General features: G+C 36.3%; 2 protein-coding genes across 2 annotated transcripts in view; both read right to left on the bottom strand.

The window, feature by feature from the left end:
• LOC117784899 (serine-rich adhesin for platelets) overlaps window positions 1–17,807 on the bottom strand; it is a 68,626-nt gene extending 50,819 nt beyond the window's left edge. Inside the window, exons 1-2 of the mRNA XM_034622752.1 lie at window positions 17,710–17,807; window positions 3,863–3,908 (exon numbers count right to left, since the gene is read on the bottom strand). Of these exons, the coding sequence (XP_034478643.1) occupies window positions 3,863–3,908; window positions 17,710–17,711 (48 nt within the window). The 5' untranslated portion in view covers window positions 17,712–17,807. The remainder of the gene's footprint in view (window positions 1–3,862; window positions 3,909–17,709) is intronic.
• On the bottom strand, window positions 5,299–5,924 carry LOC117785758 (the record flags this gene model as incomplete). Its single annotated transcript, XM_034623975.1, has 3 exons — window positions 5,852–5,924; window positions 5,478–5,788; window positions 5,299–5,421 (listed from the first exon to the last, which is right to left on the bottom strand). Coding segments are annotated over exons 1-3 (507 nt in total), but the record flags the coding sequence as incomplete, so codon positions are not given.
• Window positions 17,808–21,023: the final 3,216 nt, after the last annotated feature.

Genomic DNA, 21,023 nt, shown 5'->3' with positions numbered 1-21,023 from the left:
ACAACCTGTAAAAGCTAATAAAGAGCACAACGAACAAATTGAAAACCGAAAAAACCGCACTGTAAATGCCCTCTGGTAATTAGGAAAACTTGTTGAAAAATCTATCAAAAGACTGCTTGGGAGTTTCTAATATCAATTAAAAAGTTATCGGATTTATTACATTTACTTTTTCAGTATTTTATGCCAATTCATCTAATTAAAATTAAGCAACCCGGTAAGCAGGAAATTCTATTCGTATATTTATTTTGGTCAGGGTACCTTTAATTAATTTGGATTATGTTAATTGAGCGTAATTTGTAATTAGTGCGACATGTGCAAGGCTATAAATATGTCTGGACATTCAAGGCGAGATTCAGTAAGAGTGTTGTATGCCAATCGCCATGTTAAACTCAATTACAGTTATACTACTAATAACTTGTCTGAGTGCAACTGTGACTGGTCACTCACTCACCCAGTTCCCCGATAACTGTGAGACAAGTCGAGCAGCAGAAGTCGAGAATTGCAATAGTCCAAAATACCCGACAATGGGCATTATTTACACTCAAGTGCAGTGGCTTAGAATTTCCCCAGTAAAAGTGTGGAGACCAAATGCAATGCAATCTGGAGACCTGATCTGGGGTGCACAAATTGCAATTTTGGGTTACGCCCTGGTGCTGTTAGCCTTTGGTCTGGAATGGCTTGTGAGCAGTTGGACTGCCTCAACTCAATTTGCATAATTTCAGCAGCTTTCTCACCATGCAATTTACCTATGTAAATCACTTTTTATCATATCATTACAATCATCAGGGGCTATAAAAACTTCAGTTTCGCTGTGAGAAAGTTAGTTACTTTCAAATAGTGCGATAAGTTGGTGAGCTTTAATAAATTCTTAAAGAACTGAGCTAAAAGGTTTCTAAATAGCACAACTATCATTTTTATAAAGTCATAAGATAATATTTAAAACACCTCTGTTTATTAACTAAATGAAATTTGTGTAAATTCTGTTAAAGTGACACTGTTATGTTAAACATTTTAAATTATGTTAAATATAATACTGCAATAAATGTCTATATTTTATTTTCCTTGTTTACCTGTTAACACTGAAACATCAAGAAAATTGCAGTTAATTTTGTAAGAATTAACTTTGTGACATTGTTTTCAACAAATGGGATAGAAATTTCTGTTATTGAAAACGTTCAAGCGATTTATTTATCTAAGAAATGACATAAACAAATCATATAATTCAAGTTGTAATGCTCTGATTTCGTTGGATGATGAAATTCGCCTTCAAGATTGTGAAATTAATCGAGTATCATAATATGTTTATGGATAGAAAGAAGCAACTCTCTCAGAAAATATGCTGTCGATTGAGTCATATTCAAGAGCGCAGATGTCTATCATATGATTGAAGAATTCAAAATTCTCAGAATATTTCCATATTGTCTTGATCTACGTTTGTTATCGCTATCTAATTAAAACAGTTGATAGTAATGTTTTGCTGTGCTCGCACTTAGTCATCGCCGAGTTGGGGTTTTCACTGCTCTCAGGCTATTATCGAGTTAAGTGTCTGGCGCCAATCATTGACGCTATCAAAATGCTGCTAAGCTCTACAAAAAGTGCCGCTAATTTGGCCCTTAATTGTTCAGTTATTTGCACGGCTCACGCTTATTACCGAATGTTCAGGGTCTTTGTGTACATCAAGCACACAATATTAGCCCCTTGGCATTAATAATAACCCCTTTGCATTAGCTTTATTAAATGTGGCCCGTGGCACTTCTGTATTACTGGATAGATAATATAAGAGTTAAGTCCATCGATAGTTCTGCCAGTCGCTGACTTTCTCTGTCTCTTCAATCATTAGCTGAGAAAAACACTTGCAGAGTTTTAATTTATAGACCAGTATATTCAGTTGTGACTTACAAGTTGTTGAATAAATTCTGCGTGCAATAAAAGTGAAATTTATGAAATAATTTATATTTTATTGCTCTGCGCTTCTTAAGCCATAACTATAAAATATGCATTAAGTAAGTCATAAAATATCTAAATAACAAATAAATTTGTCAGGCATGGGCAGTAAACCAATAACGATAACTAGTTTAAAAAATATTATAAATTGAGTTACTGTCAGACTTCCATATAAAAGAATTTTCCAATTGCTACTTAACAATTAATTCTAGATTTTCAACTAATTTAGGTTATACGGAATTTACGAAAGTCTTTTAAATGCATAGAATGAAACGCATCTTATTATTCAGAGCTTTACCTTATCAAATAAACTAATTTCCGTGTTCTTTTCAACTAAATTTTTATCTAAAAGTTAAAAGAATTAAACAAAACTACCATAAGCAGATATTGATTCAATAAATGTAATTACTTAAATATATAAAATAAATCTATTATTGCCAAAACTGTAATTACAGCCATACTCGTTGAATAAAATGGTGAAAGGCATCTGCTTAATTGACCAATTTGAACTGACGATGTGAAGAAGTTCAAGTAAAAGAGGCACAAACATTTCTCACACGTTCAGAGATGCCTCGAGGGGCCATACAGAAAATACTTGAAATATACAGAAAACACTTGAAGTGTTGAACAATTCAAGCAGCTCGAGAAACGAATGAGAAGAGCCTTTGAACAGCACATGCCAAAATAATTTGCCAAAAAGAAAAACAAGAAAAAAAAGTTAAAAGTTCATTTAGAATAAATAAATAAGAGTTAAGAGTCAGACAGTTATCTCGCTTGGTTTGGTTTGTGGACATTACTCGCAAATTGTGTAAATTCACAAAGAGTGAAAAATAACGTTAAACGGAACTTGTAAAGACGTCGCCAAGTTGTTTCATGCTTGCGGAATTTCAGACATTTCAGTTATTTATTTCGGCACATTAACAACCGGAGACATCCAGAGTCTCCCAAACCCATCCAATACCCAATATATAATATCTACAGTGTGTACACGCCCGGGGGCACACTTAAAATTGATTGTAAAATAAATTAAAATGAAAAAATAATAATAAAAAAAATGCGAATACAAAATGAACATGTAAAGAGCTTTGGCAAAAACAGTATAATTTAATTAGCGAACAGTTGTTGGCATTTTATAATTATTTACTTGAAATTTCTGTTGAACTTACACAAATTATACCCTGTAGCAATTAAAAAAAAATGAAAATCAATATTAAGTTAGTACCAGTTGAAGTCTGTTTTAGAAAATAATCTGATTCATTATCAGATTATTCCCTAGTTCCTTCAGAGAAACTACTAATGATCGATTAATTATGTCGAAGCTATCGTTCGTTTCTTATCTAGCCGCAGCTCTGTGATATAGGGTAGCTCCTAGTCGAACATTACGAACACTGTCTCACTCTTGCTTGTCTTCTGATAAATTTGGCAAATATTTGTTCAGGGCCAGTGCAAGTGCCAATTTATCGGTAGACGATTGCCCGACTATATCGTATATTCACATTTATTGTATCGATTTGTAGGGCAATGCCAATTAATGCAGATAAAATATTTGGCATAGTTCTGATGGGTTATCAATGGAGAAGTGGGCTAGGCATCATAATATTGATGTTATATTTGGTTGACTGCTCCTTAGAAGCTTGTTTACAATGATATAACTTGTCGTGATGTAACATGTGATACTATGGAATGTATACATTACGTTGGATTCTTCAAATATTATTTGATTTTTATCTATAAACAAAAACAGTTGATGAAGCCCTCAATAACAGCCACAAACAAATAGCAAGTGTACAAATTGTGCAGGTAATTTAGATAGTACTCGTATTCCGCTTGACTGATATTTACAAATAATTATTATATCATTAGTATTATTATTATTATTATTAATTTTTGGTATTTTTAATCATTAATAAATACTCACCATCAGGAGGTAAATAATCTTGGCATAGACCGTAAACTGTGGTAACCTGTAAATAGTTGAAAAGTAAATCATTAATTAATATAAATTGAGTTCAAATCCTTGAAAAAGTTCTTAAGAGGGTTCCCCTTAAATTGATTAAATAACTTAATACTCCATTCTCATATAAACAATTCTGTCAACTATTTTCTAAGTAACTAAGAAGGTTATAAACTAGAGTTCTTGACTGAGTTTTACCCTGTTCCAGCTCTAAGCTTTCATTATACAATCATATAATGAGATTTTCAATAAAATTTACATGTTATTAGATTGTGTCAACTTGGGGGATGTTCTCCTGTGATTGAGTTGTTCGTTATTCTCGATCAAGTATACACTTAAATGTATTTCTTAATGTTATATATACCTTTTTAAATCACTTTAATGGATATAGGGGGTAAAAAGTTTCCCAGTAGACAACTGGTCATAATAATATTTAATTTATTTCGTTACTTTTCAGTTAAGCTATATTAAAATCTCGTCGGTACTTCCCCATTGCATTTTGCTGGATTACTGAGTAAGTGAAGCTCATAATTTATGTGCATAGCTCAAAAGAGTGAAAAAAAAACACCCACAGCTTACAACAATTATGGCAATATATTAGAGCACAAGACACGTGAGCATTGGAGTTTTCGGGTTTTCACTTTTTCCGCTTTTTCACGCCCCAAACTATAAGTCAGTTATTGTGACAGACTCTTTGACGTTTATTAAGTGGCATAGGCGCATTTGTTTTGCCAGCCAAAGGACTGCAATTCGTTTAGATAAATTCTTAACAATAAATTCGCTTGAATTTATTATGCAATTAGTTAAAGGCGTACATAAATTTCACACTGACCGCCAACAAGCAGCGCACAAGGAACCTAACTAATTGCCAAGCGCCAGCTGCTCCTGTCAGCGGAAACCAAGCCAAACTGAAAGACGACGAAGAATTTGCAAAACTTGTGTTTGGCCAAAACGTCGACTTATCAAATGGGTAACGGAAAGGCCTTGAGATTCTTATGCAACACAACAGAACAAGGGAAAGTTGTTAAAGGAAAAGGTCAGGAAAGTGAAAGTAAACATGTACTACCTCGGAAAAGTTAGCCAAATTATATACATTAAAAATCTAGACAGACAATTTATTAGGTATCAATTTTGTCGTAAAATAAATTGTTTTTAGCATTTCTTTTCACTTTCCGCTAAATCTGTAAAGCCAAGAAAAATACTTTCGCAAATGTAATTGAAAAACTTGTTAGCCATGCCCAAAGAAAAAACCACTGACACATTTGGCCAACAGACTAAAAGTTCAAGCAGAATAAACCAGGCTTTGTTCGAATCAAAATTTAAGACAACTTCATGTCCACTGTGAAAGAGGTCACCAGACGTCGCATCTTGGCCTTGTTACTCGAAGTGGTATTGGCATTGGCTTTGGTATTGGTATTCGGTTTGCCATTATAGTTGAAAACCTTAATGCGATAGTTGCCTGGTCTTAGATAAACCGGAATGCTTTTGCTCTCCAGTTGAAAATTTCGCATGTGATAGTAACCCTAAGAAAATGAAAGTGGATTAGGACTGAAAGATTACCAAAGGCAGTTCTACATACAGGTTTAATCGGACAACTTGAGCTGAAATTTCCATATTTGCTCACGTTGCGAAACCAAATGCTCGTCAGACCGACTTGCATTAGATCTTTCAGTGTTTTACAGGTGTCAACATCATAGTTTAACAGTGTAAGGTAATTCTCCGAGTCCTCAACCTTGTATTTAACGGTTATGGTTGTACGAGCTGTCGTTATTATCCTTTTCACATATACATCCAAACACAGAGTTGCATCTGAAGAAAGCCAGCCCGTGAGATTTGAGATGATATCGGCATCGGAATCAACAGATATCTTTGTAAATTTACTACGTAATGCTGTGAGAGGTGTTCAAGTGGCATATATATGTATATTCTTTTAAAATATTTATATGAACTTACAAGGCTGATTGGAAGCTGTCTGCACCTGATTAAGTATCAGATTTAGAACAAGGTAAACGAAGAGTAGCAACATGACTTTGTGACTTGAATGTCATAAATTGACAGAACTGTGTTTACTAGCAAACTCATTAGTCTGGCACGATTGAGTTGGTAATGTTCTTTTTAGCTATTTTTAGAAGTGATTTATACACAGTAATCAATGCGAAATTGAATATTATATCAAACTAAGCTTAAAAATCCAATTTGATTTAGCTTCAGAACTCTGGATATATTTAAGATAAGCTGCTGAAAATTAGAAAGTAGGATGGAACTGCAAAAACAACTAGTTGATCAACTTGAGATCACATTAAAATTCTTAGACAGCTGAAAAAAATCTTATAATTATAGAGTAGGATTTGGAAATACAAAGCTTTGAAATCTACAAATCACTTTAAGTCATTTACAATCATTGTCAAATCACTGTAGTGATTTAAGCTAGACAGCAATTAAAAATATTTGAATATCTATAAACTATTTAAAGTTTTTATCTCTACTCGTAACATCTTTAAATCTGATTCACAGTCTATGTTAACATTTTGAGCAGCTTGTTTCTTTTATGCGAAAACAATTAAGCATTAGATCGAAAATGTAAATCCAGCAATCAATCAAGCACTTTTAATCAACAGATCAACAGCTCGAATTGATTGACAACATGTTGACAGTTGAATTCGCATTTGATGAGCTGCCAATTCAGGGGCTGTTAGAGGGAGAAGGAGTACACATTACCAGGTTGGTTGGACCCCCCATGTGGATTTAAAGTGACTGCCACATAAACATTCAAGTTCAATTTCTTTGGCTCTTTGACTCAAGTGGCAAAACGACACGACGACACGGCGACTGACAAGTTAACCGTAAAGCAAACTGAAAGTTGTTGCATCTAACAGATACAAATGACGTTGATGTTCAGTTTACTGTTGTTGTTGCTGTTGTTGCTTTTGTTGCTGTCATTGTCGTTGTTTGGCAAAGCGGCGTTTAATTGGAAACACAGTTGGGTGTTGGTTTTGACCGGTATCTTTGGCCACGAGCTGCTGTCTTCATCAGCTGGCAACAACCTGAAGCGTGGACAGCTGATGGATGCGGACATTTCGATTCATTCTCGACTTTGGCAAACCAGTTTCAAAATGCCAAAACAAAAAAGAGCAATAGAAGAAACGATACGAAACTCGATCAAAATAATCAAATACAATATTACGCATACGCCACGCTGTACGACTTTAAAAGAAATGTCCCGACAGTTTATTCAAGCTGAATTCAGAGTGATTTTTTTTTCTTTTTAGCTTTGCAGTTTTGCAGTTTTGCAGTTTAATTGCAAATTATTCAAATGCTCCACAGTTGCCGTCGACTTTGCAGCTGTCAGTGCCGCTGTTGCCGCTTCCCCTACCGCTGCTGTCATAACCAGTCCCGTTCCCCCATCCTCTCGATGCCCCTCAAACCCCTTGTCGCTTTGCAATTATGTCGGAAATTAACAACAGCGCCCGCAACCGCCTTAAAAAAGAGGGGAAAAATATGTGAAATGTGTAAAAAATTTCCGTTTTTTTTTCTCGTTTGTTGTCAAATGAAATTAGGCGTGAAATGCAGTTTGAACTTTAGCTAAAATATTTTTACAACTACAAAACCAATATTTCTCTCACTTTTCACGTTTTTTTTTTGTTTTTTTGTTATATTTGCAAGTGTTTTGCTTGGCGCCACGTGCGCCATTTTATAGGTGAAAAATGTAAATTCATTTTGTTGAAGACTTTTAGCTTTGTTTCGTGCCTTCGTTTTTAAGATCATAAATGATATATCACTGGGTGTGTTTGTTGTCAGGGCGTTTATTTGTTTCTTGCGCCGTCTGCGATATCAATATTGATATTCTTAGGTTGATAAAACGCCAATGCAGTTAGCATTATCTCGATTGGCGGTAGCAACACGCCATTTTTGTACCCTGTAATCATTAAAAACCTCAAAGTGGGAAACTTTAAGCGTTCATAATGAGTGTGGATGATCAGAGGTTTCTTTTATATCAAATGGAACCATACAAAACCTATATTCTGGATTGGAAAATTATTTTGATTTTTTCATTTTTGTGCCATTTAATATATATACTAAAATGTTCATAGTACTCGTAGTTCATCTCATTTTAATATATACAACGAATCGACTATACAATCGAATACTGAAAATAATAGGTGAACAATTATTATTTAAAAGCAATCAATTGTCTTCATATATTTATTTAACTCTGATAAATATCCGTGATCTGTGACATACAGGGTAATTCCCCAGTCGCGTACTATCAACAGGAATATTCTTGTTTTATATGGCCAAGTGCATTGCTAATTAACCAACTGGGCTCACCGAGAAGGCTCTATGAGGCCAACAGCAACAGCAGCACGTTAACATGGCCAATATGTTGCAGTTGCCGCTGTTGCTTCTAAGATGTTGCTGCTGTTGCAGTTTGTGTTGCTGTTGCAGTTTCTGCAGCGTCTTAAGTTGCATTTATATGCAAATAACTAAAATTGTTTTCAATTTGCCTTGGCCGGCACATTCCTTTGGCCAACGTGCAGCTAATTTTATGGCTAATTGTCCGCTTGCTTGTTGTTGTTGTTGTTGTTGTTGCTGCTGACGCTGTGATTGCTGATGAAGTTGTGATATTTGCGATAAAAAATGTATGTGATAAAAATTATAAAGCGTCGATAGTTACAGCCTGGAATTTCTTAATTGCCAATGTCAGGCAGTAGCCAATAAATTGCTTAAAGCCTGAGTTTGAATCGGAGTCTGAGTCTGAGTCTGACCAATGAACAGGACAACAGCTGAGCGGCAAATGTCAAAGACTTGAAGGCTTTTAATTAATTTCCAGAAGGCGCGCCAGTTTATAACAAACAAGAAATGGCTTAGTTTTCATTTTAACCCAGTTCATTTTAGACATTTTCCTTTGCTAACATACTTTGACCTGATTCACTTTTGCTGTTGCCCATTACCTCATCATTTGGCCTACTTAAAAGGTAACTCAACTGGACAGTTGCTACTTAAAGTAACTTAAATCAGCCAAGTATATCGTGACGTAAGCCCCTGAACTTTTCTTGAGCAGTCCCACTAGAAATAAGTACTTCTTTGTAGATATATATCTATTTTCAATTTCCTTGGCCGCCAATAAAACGTTACAGCCACTCGGAAATTAATCAAATTTTGCGGCAAACCGGAAATATATTTGTGCTTCCTTTTGGCAATTTATGCGACTGTCGCATTGCGACAGAAAATAAATACTTCTCTCTTTGAGAATCACTCAAGTGTAAAAAAAAATAGTATATGAGAAAAAATCAATGCTCAAATAGCAAATAAAATTGAATTTAATAAATCAGAGTTGCAAAAACGATTGAAAATAATTAAGTGAATAAAGCGAATTTAGATTTTAGAACAACTTTTTAATAATTACTTGTCCTAAAAATGACTTTTCGACTAGCTAATGATTGCTTATAAGATATTAGCTAAAATATATTTCCAACTAAGTTTAGAGCACTTCTGAACTACAATTTATTTTCTTATCTAAAAAATGTAAAGTATTTTCATAAAAAACTTTGAAATGGCCATACTAAAAATTAAAATAGCAATTGGGTAATTGACAAGTGTTAGTTAGCTTGAACCTTATTTTAATTTTTATTATTATTACTATTATTTTGTTTTCTTTTGATTATAAAAACACGGACAATTTGGAATAAATTCGAGTATGTTATTTTTAGCCAGACATTTGTTAACTGCGTTTTAGGCATATATCATGACGCCTGCACGTTTGTTTGTTATTTTCCTAAAAATATAATTCATTTCGGCTTGATGGCCCTTGGTTGATACGGTCGAGGGCCGATCGCACCCAAGGCAGGGTCTGAAGTCTATCAAAGGGAATTACGACAAGTGTTGGACGTCTGAGATCGCGCTTCGAATTGGAAATGCGCAGTATGTAATATTGAGTAGGTAAGTATGTAATGAACTATTCTATTGAATTTGCATTGACTGTGACTAGTTGAGATAATGTCAATGTGAGTGTGATTGAGATTGAGATTGTGAATGTACGTGTACATGTGAATGAGTATGAAAATCATGTAATGCAAATGTGATTGCCATTTTTATGAGGCAACAACCGTGTAAACGTAATTGTAATTGTAATTATAATGTTGCATTTTGTTGTATTTGTTGCTTATCTAATTATAACATTACTTTAGTTTAGTAGATTGCTCAACTCCACTGACATAATGACAAGTTTGCGAACGAGAATGAATATAAATAGTACATCATCATGACAGTTGTATGGTTGAGGCCTTAAGATATGGAAATTCGAACCGGTTCTCGACTCAAATTTGTATTCAATTGAATTCAGCTTTAAGATTGCAAATTATTGGTCTTAAAATGTAAGCTTAAGACTATATATCTGTGGTTTACTATCGTTTTTAAGTTGAGAATGAATCTGCTAATAGGATTAAAATCTGAGATCACACATTCCTTATAAGATTACGAGTTATTAAAAAAGAATATTCTATGCGCTAACTGAGAATGAACAGGAATAGAACCTCACGCAGTGTTTTTTGTGTGTTCCTTTAGAAATGTTCCGAATACATTATTTACATCTTATTAAGATACCGTATTTCCGAGACTTATCTTTACAATTTAATATGCTATGAATGAAATATTTATGGTGTTGTTATTATAAATGACTTTAATAATTTATGGAATGCACTGTCTTTAATCACAGTTCCTGTCGCTATTCTAATTCAATAACAATTTCCAACTTTAATTAAGTTTTCTGCACAATCTTAATTTAATTGGCCTGTCTACAAGTTTAGCTCTTCTTATGTCTTAACCCCGCAAAGTTCAACCGACTGTCTAATAAATTGCCATTTAATTGCATCATTTAGTTGTGCAACAACAACAACAACAACAACGACAACAACAGTTTGCTGAAGGGCGCTTAACTCGCACATGTTGCATGTAATTACAGCAACAACATTTAGACGCCTGTAATTATTCGATATTTATATGCAATCATTGTGCGATGCCAACAAGTTTCCAGCCAAGTCATGAACTCGGCCACAAGGAAATGCCATTGAATACACACCCCAACACACACCCAACACCCCCGCCTACCGCCCATTGTCGCCCTGACATTGAATTGCATCAATATTAGCTCGCATCTAACTGTAAAACTTGCTGAGTTTCCTCCCCCGAATACCCTATCAACAGTCCCATCCGCAGTCTCATTCTGAGTCTCATTCTGAGTCTCAGTCCCCACAGTCCACAGTCTGCTCTTAGCACTTTATTAAATGAGAATTTATCTGACTGTTTACTGGATTTTAAGGACTTGGTAATGGATAAATTACTTAAGTTGGGATTTGGTAAAAAGAAAAACAAGTGCATTTATCTGTGCTATTATTATTGAATTTCAGTTTAAATTCAAGTTACAATAATTATAAATTATTCATGCAATAATAATAGTCTTCATTATGCATTAAAGATTTTTTTCTAAAAATACAAAAACAAAGAAAAATCAATTTATAGCTGATCGCATTAAATTATATATATTTTATTTGATTAAAGCTGAGTTGAGAATGAAATCTATAACTTTTCTTCAAACTGAGCTTTATAATTCTCCTAAATAACAATCGATTAATCAAACTTATAAATAGTATGCATTCTGCGAATCGTTTTCAATACTACTATCAAATATTTATATTTAAATTCAAGCGAATTTCTAAATGTATTATTGGTTCTCAATAAATATTAAAGTAGCTTAGGTCAGTAATACCTTTATGTGTCTGATAAACTTGTGCCTTGGACTCTCGGCACACGTTTTATTTTTAGACAGCCAAAAGCCAGACGATAGCTTTGACTGATTACGAGTAAATCAACAAGTTGTTCCGATATTAAAATATTTGCATAGAATCACATTTGGTATATTCCGTTGATGGGGATGTTGATGTTGTTGTTGATGTTGATGTTGGCATTGCATTTGAATTTGCAGTCGAGCCAGAAGAAGCAGCGTAGATATGAAATATTTTCCCATGTTCGTCAAATGAAGAGGAACTGGGCAACTGTTGGGGCACACCCACACGTTGATGACGACTCATGCCCCATCCTTTCACCCAGCTGTAGTGGCTGTGTGGCAAGTGTGGCAACTTTCCCACAGTAGTGCCACACTGTGGCGACTCTTGAGCCTCGGCCCACAGGCGCTTAAAGGAGTGAGTGATAAGTGCGATGTGTAAAGTGGCAAACATGCAGTTGAACATTTTCACAATTCCACAATTCCACAATTCATGATCAAGTGCAATCTTTTGACATTAATATGACAACAAAAGAAGAGCTGAGCAAAGGAGCTGTTTGACTCTTTGTGGCAAGCGGCAGTTGCAAGCATGAACAAATTACAAATACGATTGTTACAGTCGGGTGTACTCGACTGTGAGATACCCGGTATTGGACACATACTGCCTAATTGTGCATGTAAGATAATTTGCAGAATATATATATACATATACTCATAGACATAGAATCCATTGTTCAAATAAGGTTCGAATGATATAAAATTAGGTTATTCCGATTTTTAAAATTAATACTTGACATAAGTACGAATTGATGAAAGTGAGCATTAAAATTCATTGACTAAGACAAAATAATCTTAATGTAAACTTAGCCTCTGTGATCAAAGAGTTGATGCTGATCTAGACATTTCAAATATTTTATTTACTGTGTAGAATATGCCTCCTTCTGTCATTAAAATATCAAAGAGTTGATGCTGATCTAGATATTTCAAATATTTTATTTACTGTGTAGAATATGCCTCCTTCTGTCATTAAAATATACTTTTTAAGGCTATCACACCCTTTCAACCCTTTGATTACCGGGTATAGCAAAATCAATTATGCGCACGAGGCATACAATCAACAATGAATGATAACTGCAACTGCGAGTGCGACTCTGTCTTGGAATGGGACGCCGACTCCGACTCCAACTTTGACTCCAACACCGTCACCAGCTCCAACTGCAACTCCATAATGATTGAGTATGCGGCAGGCGAGTTGTGACAGGCGGCAGAAGCAGAAGCAGAGGCAGAGGCAGAAAAAGAAGTAGAAAAAGCAAAAGAAGCATTCGCAATTTGTTGATGAATGTCTGTCAAATTGCTGACACGCACGCAGTCGCTGTCAGCGTCAGAGTCAGAGTCAGAGTCACAGAAAGGCACTTGCTGACATTGACATAATGTGAGGATTGAGGAAGACACAATTGAGAGGAGTCGCAACAAAGTTGACAGAGTCTCTGTGCCTCTGTCTGTGGCATGAAAATATTTTATAGCATTTAATTTCAACTCGATGCGGCCTGTCACCTAATTGAGTTGTTGGCTGAAGCGGCTGGCACAAAAAAATTTATCGGCATATTAATGCAGCATATTTCAAATGCCTTCGAGTCCCCACAGCCCCACAGGCTGACTGACTTCCTCAGTGGGTCCAACCACTCCCTCTACACTCCTCTCTCTCTCTCTTCTCTTCTCTATGGAACATGTTTATGCAATTTGCTAAACAACTGGGCAACTGAGCAACTGAATAACTGGACGATTGGACTACTGGACTGGTTGGTGTTGCTGTTGTTGTTGCTGTTGGTGTTAGTGTTTGTGTGTGGGACTCTCTTGTCTTATCATATGATTTTATTTATGCTATGGGCGCATGTGTGCGATAATTGGATTATTTACTTTCGCGGCTTAGCAGCCAACAAAGTTGTGAAAATTGTCGGGTTTTCGCTTTCTATTAACTTGGTCGATCATCGGGCTTGCAGTTATTGTCTTGTGGTTTCACTGATGGAGTTGTCTATTGGTTTATGTCAGCGATAGTTCGACTTTGGACCAAGCACTTCAAGTTATAGTTGGAGGTTTTTCTTTTATGTTTGTCGATTTTACCATACAGATTTATGCCTTTTCGTTTATGGCGTATAAAATCGAGTTCAACTTTGGACAAAGTACTTTAAGCCTAACTAGCTTGGGCGCTATAAAAAATCAATTTGTTACGCTGCAGTTTTATTGCAAATAAAGTGAGGTTTATTTTTTGGAAATTTTTAGCTGCCATTTTTTGAGAGTAGGACAAAACATTACTTGTCTTAATTACGCTAATAAAAGACTGAAAAGACAACTATAACATTTCTTTTTTATTCTACTAACTTTCTGTAACTTAAAATTATTTGTCCTGTCATAAATTAATTAGAGCTTAGATATATTTATGTTGCAAAAATCGTATAACTTCTCCTAATAATCCTTATAAACCCCTTCTAATTTTCTGTAAATTAATTTAATGATTAAGTTCTCATGAGCATCATCTTGGCCCGCTTTATCATGTTAACTGACTGTCAATGTCTGCCAGCTGCTGTTGGTCGGTAACCCAAAACCCGTCAAGACAGTTCGCCCAGGCACAGTGCAACACCCAATTGACTGCCAGGCTGTGGCAGCCACAACCCAACCCGACATTAATATGTATGAGATGTGTCAGTGGACAACGCCACAACGCGTTTATCAAACATTTGAAATATGCGTCGCTTTCGTCCCCAACGCCATCACCTTCATTCATGTTGGTTGACCCAATTAACAGGGCATTATAAAGTCGTAAAGCATAGGAGACGTGTGATGCCAGAAAATTAGCAAATAGACAAGCCCCAGGCAGAGACAGAGACAAAGATAGAGAGAGCTGGCTACAGAGCTCCCTCAATCCCATTCCCAATCCCATTCCCATTCCCGCCACATCGCATTAAAATGTGCATGCAAATTCGAGTGAATTCATAAATCACAAATCACTTAGGCAAACAGTTTTCGAATTGTGGTGCTGGACGTGGTTATGGATGTAAATGTACCTCGGCTACCTCGGGCTGCCGGTTTCAATTTGTGAATATGTGAATTTGTGGATTCGTGGATTTGGGTCTTGGGTTCCAGGTATGGGCCTACAAATGTTCATGTTTGCGCGATAATATTGACAAATTGTGCAAACATTCGCACACAATTAATAAAGTCAGGCCCACACGACCTGCACGACCAGCGAACCACCGCACTATCGAACCACCTCAGCACCGCACCACCGAACCACAGCCCACGTGCGCGGCAGCGCGTGTTCGCAAAGACAAAGCTAGTGAGACAAGAGTGAGACACGACAGACACGAGACAACATAATTCCAATTCCAGGCGGGCCCCGGAGCTACCTAAAAACAGAGTCCAAGAAGCTAAATGTCGCTGTGAATAAACTGTCAAACAGCGGCTGTCACAGTGGGCCAAACTCTATCAAAATGTGAGAGTTACCTTTATTAATTATTTACAAAATAAGTTCCAAACTTTAATTTATTCAAGTTAATAGTTGCAAGTCTCTACTATTGTCAAACAGAGCTTAAAAATTAACTAAATAAATAGTTTACTATTTAAACTAAGGTTTCTAACTAAATTTAATCAGCTAATTAGTTGCGAATTTCTACAAATCGACACAGTGGGAAAATAAGGAAATCACAAAAGTTATTTATTATACTAGTTAATGATATATTGTTAAGTTTTTTGCTTGAAAGAATCAATTAACAAGTTGCAAACTAAATGATAATATGAGACTTAACTAAATAAATTATTTATTTATTGCTTAAGATTTTTAACTTATTAGATGCAAAATTCTAACCAGTTTTTTAGACAGTATGAAAATATGTCGGCAATAACGAAAGTTAGTTATTAACTTTCGACAATCAAATTTATGCGACATTTTTGCACATTGGGGCAAATTCTATAAATCAATGGGTTTTTACAAAAGTGAAATATAATTTATATATATTCTTTAATATCATCAGAGTGACCATGCACGTTTTAGGTACATGGTCACACTGTTTTAGTTATGTTCCACACACACAAAAAATAAATATCAAATGCCTGGCAGGAATTTTCCGCAGATAGGCCTTAAAAGCACTTTTATTTTGCTAATTTGTTATAAGTTTAGCTGTAACAACTGGCAAGCTCTGTGAAAGTAAGGAAAATGTATTTATTACATAAAGTTACTAAAATATCATTGAAGAGATTATTCTAAATTTTCCACTTCATATAATCGACATAGAAGTGTCGAGTTTCCATTAGCTTGCAACCACTGTGCGAACTGCTCTGGGGCACAATGGACAATGCAAGAGAATTCTGAAAAGCAGTGCACGTATTCCAAGCAGGCGCCCACACACCGTGGATAGTTCTGAGATGGATTGCTTGGACTAGGGAACTAGGGAGCCTGGATCTAAGTCTGGACTTGAGCCTTGATATGATTCGCCCACGGCAATGGAAATCCAGGCGTTCCAATGAGCTTGCAACTTCTTCTTTGTGGCTTCGCTGCCGATTGAGTCGACTTGGCGAAGGGAAAGGGAAAGGGAGGTGAAAAGAGGGACAGTCAGAAGCGCGGAGCCTTTCAATTTGTTTTTGCCACTTCAACGCGGCGCTTTGATTGATGATTGTGGCACTCGCTGTTGTCAGTTGCCTTTGATGTGGCACAAACTTCCTTTGACTGTGCCCCCCACTCGACTTTCGTTTTCCAACTAAAGTCCACAATTTATGCAGCATAACTCGTGTGTTTAGCCAAAGTAGGCCCAAAGCCTAAGCCGCTTGCCAGAGTCAAGACGAGAGTCGAGAGTCTGGAGACTGTAGACTGGAGACTGAAGTCCAGAGTCCGCTTGCTGGCTTTGTAAGCGGCTTAGAGCCAGGAAACAGCGACAGACATTTGTGTTGACAAATCAATTAAATGTGAAATTTAAAGGCGCACAGTAGCGCCAATACGGAATGAAGTGAAGCCAACCTACAGCCTCGTACATTGCCAGTACAGATAAACGAGCGGCAACACGCAAAGCAGCCTCTGGGCCTCAGTCTTAGCCTCAATTGGAGACTCAGCCTGGTTCTGGCCAGGGCCTAGACCTGTGCATGTTGCTCGGACGGCGCTTATCGAAAAACATTGATTGCTCCGTCGTTGCCCAATGCAAATCGTAAAGTGTGAAAACAAATTGCGAATTGTAGATGGTAGAAGGCAGCGGGAGGATTGAAGGAGGGGGAGGGACACAGGAAACTCATTGCAGTTGCCAGATAATTGCACTCGATTTGTAATTCAAGATTAAGGGCAAAGCACAGTGAACACTCCACGGTCCACGCTACACGTTCCACGTTCCACGGTTTTGGGCCTCTACTTTTCAATCTTTGTTGTAATTTATGTGCACTTGACGGCATTTTGCATTTTTGCCTCAGATAATCACTTAAAATGTGGGCCATGAGTTAAGTGATTATGTAAATTTGGCTCTCACTTCCTCCCTCTCACTCTTGCTCTAGATAGATTGTATAACCTTCAATTGAACAAAGAGAAATATTGGTAAACAACTTGAAAGGCATAAATTGATTGGCAATTTAAAGTAGAACTTTAAGACAACAGACAGATTGCAAAGGAAATGTAATTTAAATAAAATATATGGTAAAAAGACTTTTGAAAGAGAAATAATTAAGTAAATTTTTTTAAATTTCTTGACAGCAATCAAAAGAATTTTCTCTCTTCATTTAATGACATTTATATACTTTTATAATTTGTTTTTTTTTTAGTTATCTTTGTAACTTTCAAATGTATAATAATTTTTTTAACACATAAATCTGCTGCTTATATTCCATATAAAATATCCATAAATAAATATTTATAAATTCCAGAATTAACATAAATGTTAATATGAAATATAAAGAATATATAACTTCAAATTTATGCACTAAACAAGTATGGGCATATTCATGAATATGACAATGAATAATAGTAGTTTGTATGCGTATAGAATTCTTGAATACTTACATCGTATTTACTTGACCTCATTTTACCCATTTATTTTGCATCTAATTTGCATTCGTATTTCGGCTACGCTTTTTTGTTATATTCAATCCAAGCGACCATTTGATAATCGTAAAAGAGTTGTGTTAATTAATTAATGGGATTTCCTTTTCGATGCGATGTTTATTTATAACAATTGTTCATATCATAATTATAAAAGATTAAGTGATTCACAAATACTGTTTCTTGATATGATTGCTTTGAATTGATTTAATCGCGTGAGTTAAATGTCATAAGCTTTATTTTTTGTAATATTAATTGATTTTAGAATTTTGAACACCTTTTATAAGCACTTCATTTATATTTATTTTTATGTTAATTAAGCAAGCACTTTTTCTATATATTTATTTATTTATAAATTTATTTTAAATACATGTTTAATTGAATTATCGATCGAATTTGTTTGTGTTTTGCATTAATTCTCTTTTGATATTGTTTGCACAGTCTTTATTAATTGTTAAAAAGTAAAAGGCTTCAATTGTTGCAACTGCAAATTGATTGAGATGGTTTTATTTTCCAAATATTACGCATACGACACGTGGCACCAGCAGCCGCTGTCGGACTCTGACTGAACTGACACACAAAAAACACCAAAGCAAATACGAGAAGGCTAAAGGCCAAAAAACGTTCAAACGTTGATTTTCGATAGACTGCTAAACTGTTTCGCTAACTGTTACTTTCAGCCATTTTGCTGAAACCAATTCTCAACTATTCCACGGGTTTTCCTAATCTATTTCCCTCACCTGATTTCTTGTTGTGGTGAAAAATCGTTAGTAGCACAACAAAAAACAACAACAACAACAAATGCCAAAAGTGCACGAACGCAAAGAGAAGACGGAATAGTAAAAGCTAAAGAGGAGGAGGAGTTGGGGAAAACTAAACAGACGGACGGCCCAAAACGACGGACATCTAAAGGGGTTGGGGGCAGCAACCACGTGAAAAATGCCGGAAACAGAAATCGATTTGCACCAAGCGTGGAAATGAGCATGTGTTTGTGTGTGTGTGTGTGTTGGTGTGCAATGAGCAAACAGCAGAAAAAAAGACACAGGAAGAGGCAAGCACTGCAGCAAGAAGAAAACTCCCGTATTTAATTGTTATAAACAATATTTGTGAGTTGCTTCGATTCGTTGAAAGCGCTTCGAAAAGTTCGAAATTCACACGCCGAAATTATGTCACACGCGAAGCGCACGAAAGTAGGCAACGAATTAAATTTTAGACCGTAAAATGTTTTAATGAAATGCGAATTCAGCGACACTGCAGCAATTGCTCATATTATGAATTTAAATAAATTTAATTAACTGACAAAAAATAATGCAAAATATTTGAATTTAGACTGAGCGTTTACCCGTCGCTGCTGCTGCTGTTGCTGCTGCTGCTGCTGCTGCACGACGCGTTGAAAATTCACGTAACAATTGATTTGTGTGTCAAAAATGTCACAAGTGTCAAAATTCGTATGGAAACACTGCGCTGCGCTTGAGAGAGCGCTGCCGGAGAGCAGAGAGCAGCTGCTACACGTGCATAGCGAGAGAGCGTCAGCGAAAGAGAGAGAGTGTGACAGAGAGAGCGTAAGCAGTGCTGCTGCGCGTCAATTGCGTCTCTTTCCTTACGCCAAGCACGTGTGTCCTGCGAAAGAGCAGCGAGGCTAGCGAGAGTGAGCGGGAGAGAGCTTTAAAGCTCGACAGGCTTTTGCTTAGACTCAAAGCTATCAGCTAGTTTTTGGGATGTGGCTTAGCCGATCTTAACTACAGCTAGAAAGCTTTTTACCTTCTTATATGATTCCTTCCAATTGGAAATACGTGTGTGCTTTCATATTGAATGTACGTATAAATTATAAATCTTTACAGAAATTAAAAATAAAAAATATTTATGTTACAACTGGCGACGTTAAATATAAATATAACGAGCAATGAGTGTCGTTTAGAAATATTATAAAAAACTTTGTCAATTGCACATGAGCTTTGTAAAACGTTGCTATTCATATATGTTTTACACTATTTATTTATGTGAGTTCTTCAGCAAATTATTATACTCAGACAAGCTCGATTTCATATACATATATATTTATTTAATATATATATAGAGTTACACATGTGCTTTCTTTAGATATTCGATTTCATATTGCCTTGCTGTTATTTTTAGCTAGATTTTACTGTAGCACTCATAACTTTTTGCCATTGCCATGCTGAAAAATCACTGAAAATCCTAAAAAAAAAAGGGTTCGGCTTCGTCTAGTCCTTTGACGGACCCCCTTTAAAAAGACTAAACGGCTTAAAAGGCTCAAGTGAACTCAAGTTGGATGTGAATAACGAACGTTTTTCTTCCACACTGCACAACAAGGGGCGTAGTTTGGTGTTTAACGGAAAGTAAAGTAAAATAAGACAAACTGTTTATAAGTAGTAAATGTCTGGTCAGCCAGGTGTTAAGCCTACACACACACATACACACACACACACTCACACAACAATACATACACAAATGAGTAATAGTTATTGTTTTATTATTAACTGCATTTGCATTGTCTTTAATCGAATTAAACACTTATTATAATCGTATTGTTGTTAATTAATTAAACTCGACCACGATATAAGTACATTTGTTGTTAGAGTGTTAAACGATACGAAGACGCGACGGGGGAGAGTTTGATTCGCAATTCGCAATTCTCATTCGATTCTCGCTTCTCGCTTCTCGATTCCCGACTCTCGTCTTTGACTCGCGGCTGCGGTTTTTGTTGTGAACCCAACTAAATGCGATGCGAAACTGGCCGACCAAGGCAGAGCCGGGCAATGACGATGGTTTCTTATTGGAACAGAGACAGAGGCGCACACACACACACACAGACTTGAGAAAGGGGGAGGGGGGGAAGCGGGGAGACCGGGCAGCGTCAGCTGCGTCGCGTTGCGTCGCGTGAGTGGATATAGCGGGTTGTATGTGGTCTGGCGGGGTGCTGAGAGGGGTTGGGGCGTCTACTGGAGCAACGACGTTGTCTCTGTGTGTGAGTATGTGTGTGTGTGTGTGTGCACGCCACTTGAGGCTAATAACAACAACGACAGCAACAAGAACAACAAGAGCAAGCGAGTTGATTGCAACCGAACTTGTGCCAGGAGCTCAAGTTGAGAAAGCTTCGCATATTGCCGCTATCAACTGAGCGAAGTTGCAACCAGATGTAGCGCCACACACTGAGAGAGAGACAGACACAGAGAGAGAGAGAGAGTGAGTGTGTGATGAAGAAAGAGTGAGAAATCGAGAGAGCGCAATTAGTTTGAAGAGCAAGCGAAATT

This window comes from Drosophila innubila, assembly GCF_004354385.1.
Source record: "Drosophila innubila isolate TH190305 chromosome 2R unlocalized genomic scaffold, UK_Dinn_1.0 1_C_2R, whole genome shotgun sequence".
NCBI lineage: Eukaryota > Metazoa > Arthropoda > Insecta > Diptera > Drosophilidae > Drosophila > Drosophila innubila.
The sequence above is the reverse complement of the archived record's forward strand: the minus strand, read 5'-3'. Positions and strand labels throughout refer to the sequence as shown.